Source organism: Cebidichthys violaceus, unplaced genomic scaffold (genome assembly GCF_023349555.1).
Source record: "Cebidichthys violaceus isolate CVI_PGR_0920_01 unplaced genomic scaffold, fCebVio1.0.p SCAF_90, whole genome shotgun sequence".
In the NCBI taxonomy this organism is placed as follows: domain Eukaryota; kingdom Metazoa; phylum Chordata; class Actinopteri; order Perciformes; family Stichaeidae; genus Cebidichthys; species Cebidichthys violaceus.
In genome coordinates, this window is record NW_027176976.1 from 298,123 (window position 1) to 308,122 (window position 10,000).

The 10,000-nt window shown below is 46.0% G+C and overlaps 1 protein-coding gene across 1 annotated transcript in view; it reads left to right on the top strand.

The window, feature by feature from the left end:
• cacna1ab (calcium channel, voltage-dependent, P/Q type, alpha 1A subunit, b) overlaps window positions 1–10,000 on the top strand; it is an 89,073-nt gene that overhangs the window by 893 nt on the left and 78,180 nt on the right. Inside the window, 1 exon segment of the mRNA XM_068704366.1 lies at window positions 9,978–10,000. This exon segment is cut by the window's right edge and continues 84 nt beyond it. Within this exon segment, the coding sequence (XP_068560467.1) occupies window positions 9,978–10,000 (23 nt within the window).

The window sequence follows — 10,000 nt, forward strand, 5'->3', positions numbered from 1 at the left end:
AGTCTGGACTTTACGCCAACATGTCCAACACACATCTGAAAGATTCACGATGCGACATTCAGAGCATTAATATAGCAGCCAACTACTATAGTGTTACAGCTGACAACTAGTTAGTGTTACAGCTGACAACTAGTTAGTGTTGCAGCTAACAGCTAGATTAAATAATAGCTAACATGTTCATAAAGCAGCTAACAAATAGTATAGCAGCTAACAACTAGTTAATATAGCATCTAATAACATAGTTAATATAGCAGCTAACAACTAGTTAATATAGCATCTACAATCTAGTTAATATAGCAGCTGACAACTAGTTAATATAGCAGCTAACAACTAGTTAATATAGCAGCTGAACAACTAGTTAATATAGCAGCTGACAACTAGTTAATATAGCAGCTAACAACTAGTTAATATAGCATCTAACAACTAGTAATATAGCAGCTAACAACTAGTTAATATAGCATCTAACAACTAGTTAATATAGCAGCTGACAACTAGTTAATTAGCAGCTGACAACTAGTTAATATAGCAGCTGACAACTAGTTAATATAGCAGATGACAACCTAGTTAATATAGCATCTAACAACTAGTTATATAGCATCTAACAACTAGTAATATAGCAGCTAACAACTAGTTAATATAGCATCTAACAACTAGTTAATATAGCAGCTGACAACTAGTTAACTATACGCAAGCTGACAACTAGTTAATATAGCAGCTGACTAGTCGACTTGGTACTGAAGCATCTGTTCTAATGACGTTCCTAGTCTAAACACACGTGAACCTTCTCGTAGACAGACTCAACAGTGTGCTGCATGCGTCTCCTTCATGTTTCCTGCCTCGGCAGTAAATCGTTATGCGTCGTCGGCAAAGGTTGCTTCTTTTTCAATTGCCAGATTGTGCCAAAAATGACAAATGCTGAATCAGCCGTTTTGCATAGAATCCAACCGGTTTAACAGACCAGAAATCGACCCAACTCTATTGTAGATTACATATTCTGAATACCTCTTCACTCGAGATGTTACAGATTGTGTATTTCTTCGTCCAGTGGAACATTTTCCCTCAGATTGTGCAACATCGTCCGCAGAGTTCACGCCAAATGTGCGAGCGTGTGTGTGTGTGTGTGTGTGTGTGTGTGTGCATATTTGTGTGTGTACAGGAGGGTGTACGTGTGTTCAGCTAGTGACAGGGGGATGTTTAGAGATTATGGCTAGGTGAACGTGTGTGTGTGTGTGTGTGTGTGTGTGTGAGCGGTAGAAGACAGAATAGTCGGTCATCAGTTCTCTTGACAGTTTTACGGCTGCTGAGCTAGCAGGACGCTGTGGGATGTTAGTTAGCCCACCTCGTCACACATCAGACCTGTGTGTGTGTGTGTGTGTTGTGTGTGTGTGTGTGTGTGCGTGTGTTTGTGAGTGATGCTGATCCTGGGACTGCAGCCCCATCGACACTCCATCAGATCACATTGACTCCGCCATGTTCCCATGTGGTTTGTGTGTGGTGTGTGTGTGTGTGTGTGTGTGGTGTGTGTGCGTGTGCATCAGTACAGTTTGTCTCCGATGTCGTCACGTGGAATTGCATTTCACCTGAATCTTTATCTCATCTTTCTGCGTCTTTTATTTTTGGTGTCAGTCTTTTTAGATAAAAAGAGAACAAATGCTTATTTCAACGTCATTAATCCTTTATCAAATGTTTTAGGAGTAACTGACTGCAGAGCTGACAGAAGACCAACTACCAGAATAAAGCAATAAAGCCGGCTGTTCTCATCCAGCATTCGTAGCTATACCTCCGAAAGAATATAGCGTAATTCGTAAACATCCATGAAATAATTTTGTACGTTATCCACGTAATCCTGAACGAGCAAAAACAGACCGCTGTTCGTTCTCCGTCTGAAACGAGAAGTCAGTGTTGATTTATTTGTCACGTAACTTACGTACTTCAGTACCCAAACAACTGACTTGTTTCTTGTCAAGACGAACCTTTATTTTGAAAAGACTGTATGAAATAGGAGAACGTTGGTGAGATATCATACGAGCCGTTTACATCTAAAATCCATCGACTTCTGGACGATGGAAGCGTCTGATTTCCGGGTTTTAGGACCCTGATCCGCTGCGTGTGATCGACGCGTCACCGGAACCCTTCGAGGGGGAAGACATCTTTGTTCTTCTCTGCTGAAACATCCAGCGCTGCCATTTAAACTATCCACTGGTATTTTCATGTTTCAGCTGGTGGCTCACTGAGCATGCTCCAGGCACACACACACACACACACACACACCACACACACACACCACACACACACACACACACACTGCAGCTGCTTCAGCAGAACTAAAATGGAGATGGTACATCTAGCCGTGTGTGTGTGTTGTGTGTGTGTGTGTGTGTGTGTGTGTGTGGTGTTGTGTTGTGTGTGTGAGCCTCTCCTTGTCTGCTGACAGTAACCTACTTTTATGGAGCCCACTCACTCTGAATGATAAAAATACTGCAATTCTCCCTCCTCTTCCTCCTTCTCTCTGTCTGTCTTCACCTCCGTCGCCTCCTCGCCGTCTCCTCCTCTCTCTCCTCTTCCTCTTCCTCTTTCCATCACCATTCTCCCTCTCTGTCTCCTCCTGTATCTCTCCATCTTTTCCTCATTCTAATCTGCACCTCTATGTCCTCAGTTCCTTCTTTCCTCCCTCTTCTTCCTTATATCCTTTGTTTCCTTCCATCTTTTCCTCCATCGTTCCTTCTTTGCTTTCTCTTCTTTGTTTTCCTTACCTCGTTACCCTCCCTCCATCTCCTCTCTTCTATACTTCACCTCTCTTCCGGTTCCTCCCCTCTTTTTTCTCCTTTTTTTTCACTCACTCTCCCTCTTTTTTAAAATTCTTTTCACCCTCATTTCTTCCATCCCAGTGAGGAGATGCTGATGCTGCAGCCGTCGGCCCGGCCTGAGTTAAGAGTGTATGATGGAGGGAGCGAGAGAGAAGGAAAGGGAACAAGGGACTGAAAGAAAGAAGAAAAGTAGGGATGGAAAAGAGCGGTCGCAGAGAGTGGTCCAGATTGAGAGAGAGAGAGAGAGACGAACAAGAGAGAGAGAGAGAGAGAGTGGGGACGAGAGGAGAGAGAGAGAGAGAGAGAGAGAGAGAGAGAGAGAGAGAGAGAGCCTTTAAGTGGCAGCTGCTGGAGATCTCTTTTTTTAAATGAAAGATGGATTTGAGCTTTTAAAACACAGAGGTTTGGTGTGTTTTTGCCGTCGTCTTGTTTGTTTGGGATGGAAACCTCAGAGTTCCTTCTCTTCTCATCCAGTCAAACTAAGATACTAACGGTATCAATGAAGCCGAAGCGTGGCGCTGGGTGACGGAGCAGCCTGAGCCTTGGTCCGTCCAATATCTCACCACACCTCGGGTTTTCAGCTGCCTTAACTGTTTCGGACGATGTTTAACTCTTAGATTAAACTGTGTTCCATCGTGACTGTTTCACACTAGATGACTCGACTAGTTTGAAACGTCAGTGGACAACGACAGGGAGTCACGTGGAACACCTGTGTTTTAATGACGCAGCACCACAGAGAGACACAGACTTTCTATACCAAATGGACTCTACGTTTCTTTGCTGCCGAAATGACTCAATTCCAATGGCGATAATTAAACTCTGATTCTCTCTAATCTAATATAATATAATCTAATCTAATATATGTAAGTAATGTAATCTAATGTATGACGTAATGACAGTGAGTTAAAGTAAACTAAAGACATCGACAAAACCAGTCCAGGACTAGATGAAATATATAAAAAAAACTATTATTATACAGTATGAACTATGATACGTGCATGCGCATGTCTGTGTGTGTGTGTGTGTGTTGTGTGTGTGTGTGTGTGTGTGTGTGTGTGTGCACGCACAGCTGTCACGCTGTAGAGATGAGAATTTTCCTCGAGTTGCGTCATGGAAGTGTTCCCGTGTGTTTGGGTTAGTGTGTGTGTGTTCTGTTGGAATAATTAATTTGTGTATTTATGGGTGTGTGTGTGTTGTGTGTGTGTGTGTGTGTGTGTGTGTGTGTGTGTGTGTGTGTGTGTCAGTAGGCGTGGTGTTTGTTTGTTTGTGGTTTCCATTCAAGTATGAAAATGGTGGATATAATGGTTCAGTCCAGTCAGACTGGAGAGTGATGGACGTGTGTGTGTGTGTGTGTGTGTGTGTGTGTGTGGTGTGTGTGTGTGTGTGTGTGTGTGTGTGTGTGTGTGGAGAGAGAATCTAAGCAGTTCTCATTACCAGCCTGTAAAAGTGGCACAGCAGATATTCGGCAAAAAAAAAAAAAGAAGCTTCTTCCACAAATCAAAAAGAGCTGGGGTCAGGGGGAAAGAGAGGGAGGGGGAGAGACGCACCCTTTTATCTTCCACATGTCTATATATAGCGGTTCATGGAGGAGAAGAGTGGAGCATGATGGGAGGAGGAGGAGGGGAAGTGGAGGTAGAGGAGGGAATGGAGCAAAGGCAAGATGGCTGAATGAGAACGGAGAGGGAGAAAGGTGAAGAGCGACTCAGTGATTTAGGGTCCGAGGAAGAGGAGGAGGAGCAGATGAAGGGATAGACAGTGGAGGAAAGAGAACGGACAGTGAGAGAGGATGAAGGTTCAGGCATCCGGAGGGTTAAACTGCGTGGTTTGTGCCACAGCTGCGGCGTGAAAACATCAAACTGAGATGAAACGAATGAACGGCGGCGTCGGTTCAGGGAGGCGTGCTCGTATCGCTGAGTGGCTGATCACGATCATTGGCTCTTTCACAGCTGCGTGGAAAGTAGGCTGGTTGATTTAACTAAGATCTATATTCATGGGTGTTTGTTTAAGGGGGGGGGGGGGGGCTCTCAGCAAAGTCCTCTGATTCTTTCGCGGATCTAACCGGTGAACTTTGAGCTAACCGTCTCCGACCGAAATATAGATTTTAGTTTTAGAGTTTATGGTCTCAATCTCTAGTTTCAAGTCTTCTTCAATACAGCATGATGTCATTTAGTAACTTATGCTCCCATTTAGAGTCAACAGACCAAAAAGCAGGGGATGATTTAGGGGCGGGGCTACACGCTGATTGACAGGTCTCTACCAGAGACGTATACGGCGTCTCTACGTCACTCCTCCTCAGTCCAGATATGGTCACTTCCTGTTCACTGGTTGCAAAAAAAGCCAAGATAGCGATGGACAAAAGCGCAAAACTCAAGGCTTCAAAACAGGCGCCCACAAACTGATGGGTGTACAAAGACAGGTTCTGGTCCCGATAGCTCCCCTGTATTTCCGCAGTGACCTCCACGGGTCTGGGTGTGCTTCCTACCACGCCCGGCGGTGGGGCAGCGGCTCGTGAAGCGCCGTATCGTACGCGTGGTGTTGCGGAGAATGCGGCGTCTCGTAGACGGATGCACCAGCAGAATAATTAGACTGGATCCAGGTACTTGTGTGAACTCACAATCACGCCGCGCTTCGCCTCATCTCGCACTCAATCTGCAATTTCGATTATATCGGTTGACCTGAAAATTTGGAGGATATTTGACCGTATATGTACCTGTTTCCTGATTTTCCTGAGCTCTGCATGTTGGTGATGGAGGATGGAGAGAGAAAGAGGGAGAGAGAGAGAGAGGGAGAGAGAGAGAGGGAGAGAGCGCTTGCGTCACTCCCATAAAGGAACTGACTCTTGCTGAGTCGAGTGCTACACAGTTTCATTTATTTGATAAGCTTCATTTGGTGTGATTTAAAATCTCCCCCTCATCAGGCTCGGCTCCCTAACGCACAGCCTCAGCGCCACGCCAAAATGCCTCATCAGCTGAAACACACACACACACACACACACACACACACACACACTGGTACACGAGGACATTTCTCACGAGGATGACTGGACTGAGGCGTATTTAAATAGGTGTGGGTATTTGTGTGGAGGCTGTGGGATGTAGTGAGAGGAGGATCTTTTAACAGGTAGATATGGAGATATTCTCCACTGTAAGGGTGGAGGACCAAATTTGTATCGGTGTGGAGGTGTGTGTGTGTGTGTGTGTGTGTGTGGTGTGTGTGTCACCTTCTCTGAGTGGCCAAACAAGCCTTCAATGCCTGCTGGGTTGGGTTATAAGTGGAATACTGGGAGGACAAATTGTGCTTTGTGATACTGTAAAAAAATCTTTATTCTGTGTGTGTGTGTGTGTGTGTGTGTGTGTGTGTGTGTAACGTAACCACTGTATCAGTACACGTATCATATCCCCAGTAAATGTACCTTATTTGAGATATTAGGGGAAGGACAATAAACGAAGCATGAAGGCCTATAAGATGCTACCTCTACTTCTCTCTAGTGTCCACCAGGGGGCGACTCCTCTGGTTGTATAGAAGTCTAGTCTAAAATGACTCTACTTCTCTCTTGATTTATTCCTCAGTAAACATTGTAAACATGAGTTTATGGTCTCAACCTCTAGTTTCAAAAGAGTTAGCTCTGTTGTCGTTGTTTGCCGCTGTTAGCACCGTTAGCTCTGTTGTCGTTGTTTGCGCTGTAGCACCGTTAGCTCTGTTGTCGTTGTTTGCGCTGTTAGCACCGTTAGCTCTGTGGTCGTTGTTTGCGCTGTTAGCACCGTTAGCTCTGTGTCGTTGTTTGCGCTGTTAGCACCGTTAGCTCTGTGGTCGTTGTTTGCGCTGTTAGAACCGTTAGCTCTGTTGTCGTTGTTTGCGCTGTTAGCACCGTTAGCTCTGTTGTCGTTGTTTGCGCTGTTAGCACCGTTAGCTCTGTTGTCGTTGTTTGCGCTGTTAGCACCGTTAGCTGCTCAGCCGTCGCCACGTTGCGATCCCTCAAACATGGATATGCTCTGAATGAATTTACAGTATGAGTCCTAATACAGGAGCCGTATAACGAAATGTGTGGTTGAAAGTGCCCAAGGACACTGAAACAATCCCGTGACTCAATCGGGACATGTCCGACGTCCCCCCCGTCCGTCCCCGGGGCGACACGGAGGGCAAAGACGTTTCAGCTCGGACCACGCTAATCCCAAATCCCCGTGAACACAGATTGCTCTGTGCAGCAGGGATTTCAGTTTTTACAGGGACGGAGCCGTAACGCTGGAAGGGCTAGTTCACCTGAAGAGCAAAACCATCGTTTGTATTTGCTCACTTCCTCCTGGTGTGTGCAGCCATTTTACCATCTTGCCTGAAAAATGGAGCATGTGCAAAAAACACCGATCTCCTCTCTCTCTCTCTCTTTCTCTCTCCCTGTCTCTCTGTCTCTCTTCTCTCGCTCTCTGTCTCTCTCTTCCTCTCTCTCTCTCTTTCTCTCTTTCTCTCTCTCTGCTCTCTCTGTCTCTCTCTCTGTCTCTCTCTCTCTCTGTCTCTATCTTCTCTCTCTCTCTCTCTTCTCTCCTCTCTGTCTCTCTGTCTCTCTCTCTCTCTCTTTCTCTCTCTCTGTCTCTCTCTCTCCTCTCTCTCTCGTCTCTCTCTCTGTCTCTCTGTCTCTCTCTGTCTCTCTCTCTCTCTCTCTCCTCTCTCCTCTCTCTCTCTCCTCTGTAATAACTTAATACACTCGCTGGCAGAATCATAGTGTGTGTGTGTGTGTGTGTGTGTGTGTGTGTGTGTGTGTGTGTGTGTTGTGGTACACATAACGGGCAATGGAGCAACAAAATATTGCTGACGTGGGTATTCCCCTTTCTCCCTGTGTGTGTGTGTGTGTGTGTGTGTGTGTGTGTGTGTGTGTGTGTGTGTGGTGTGTGTGTGTGATTGTTTGCTTTGTGTAGCTGCCTGCAGTGGAAAGAAGAGATAAAGTGTGAAAGGAGGAGAGACTGTGTGTGCGTGTGTGTGTGTGTATTTGGCAGGGCGGGGCTTGTTTGTGGCCATCAGAAGTCATTTAAATTAACGAGAGAGGACACACACACACACACACACACTTTTTTCTGCGCTCACCAATAACTCCGTTGCCAAAAATTTCTGCTCTCTAATTGCTTCCGATTTCTCTCTCCCTCAAAAAGAAGGAGGAGAGAGAGAGAGAGAGACGTTGGATGACAGGAGGCCGGTGAGAGATGGAGTCCTGAGGAAGATGTGTGAGAGGAAGAAAGCAAAACAAAGAGAGTAACAAAACATATATAGAGAGAGAGAGAGAGAGAGAGAGAGAGACACAGAGAGACACAGAGGTGAAGAAATGGGAGGAAACGAGAGAGAGGGACACACACACACACACACACACACACACACACACACACACACACACACACACACATAGAGAGAGGGAGTGTTACCTCCTGCTTTCAGCAGGTTGTTAGGCCAGCAGAGTATGTGTCTGCTGAATAATAGATGGAGTAGCAAGGTAGCATGTAGTCTGAAGACACACACACACACACACACACACACACACACACACACCACACACACACACACACACACATCTGTGGGCTGCATAAGGTTACTGTGAATTGATTTGCAACAAAATCCAGCAAGTTGTTCATACCGCGGTTACTTATGGTGATATGGGAAGAAGAAGAAAACCCAAACATAGAGAGGAGCGCAATAAGATATTAAGTTAAAATAACATATTTTCACTCTTGCGTATACGTCTCTGGTAGAGACCTGTCAATCACTGTGTAGCCCCACCCCTAAAGCGTCTGTTTGACTCTAAATGGGGTGCGTTCCAAAATTGTTCACAGCGCTGCATCTTCCACAGGTGTGTGTGTGTGTGTGTGTGTGTGTGTGTGTGTGTGTGTGTGTGTGTGTGTGTGTGTGTGTGTGTGTGTGTGTGTGTGTGTCCTGTCTGCCAGTCAGCATGTGCATTGTAGTCCAGAGTGGTCTTGTTAGTGTGGACTCGTCAGACCGACCTGTCTCATCCTCTCGCATCAACCGGCAGCCTCTTCTCCTCTCTCACACACACACACACACCACACACACACACACACACACACACACACACACACACACACACACACAGAGAGAGACATACACACAGAGACATACACACAGACAGACAGAGGCCGTCCTCCGGCCATAGTGTCAATGTCAACGTTGCATCTGGTAAACACGACAATAGACACGTACTCCCACCGCGCACACACACACACACACACACACACACACACACACACACACACACACACACACACGGACACACGCACACAGGCTAACAGGATAATGACTGGCCAATTAGGCGCAGGCTTGATCTGTCTGGATGTATCCAGTCATCTTAGCCCCTCCAGCGGCCATTACTCAGGCATGGACACACACACACACACACACACACACACACACACACACACACACACACACACACACACACTAACACATGCAAACACACTTGACTGGATGCAGCGCTGTGAAAAGCTGGCTGCTCCACCAGGCGACCTCTGTGAGTCAGCCCCTGTGTGTGTGTGTGTGTGTGTGTGTGTGTGTGTGTGTGTGTGTAGGAATTTTATTCTTGTGTGTACCGCTTTCATAAACTGACCGTTTTTCATTTTAAATTGAATAATACCTTCAGTCATCGCTGCCCTTCTGGCTGCAGGAGTGAACATGTGTACACGTGGTGCGCTCACACGTCTTTCTCTTTGGTTGTGTGTGTGTGTGTGTGTGTGTGTGTGTGTGTGTGTGTGTGTGTTTTAGGAAACTGCGTGTGAGTGTGAAAAGCAGTGACGTGCGTTTAAAGGGGTTTTAAATACAGTGTAAAAATGTGAGTCAGCGACTGTAAAGTTCAAGCGGAGTTAAGTGTGTTTATAGAGACCTGAAAAGCAAAACGGGATGAGTCACAATGCTGTCTGCAGGAAAAACACACAAATGAAGAAGAAGAAGAAGAAGAAGAAAAAGTGTCTGTTGAAAGACAGACTTACTACAACATGAGTCTCTTTTACACAGAAGCTGCTCGATCTCTCCAGGGTGATTGATTACAACGTGCATGCACAGTGTGTGTGTGTGTGTGTGTGTGTGTGTGTGTGTGTGTGTGTGTGTGTGTGTGTGTGTGTGTGTGTGTGTGTGCTGTCTGTCCATCTGGTGACAACGTTGGCCTTAACTCCAGCTGCACTCCGTTTGAGTGGATGATCCTC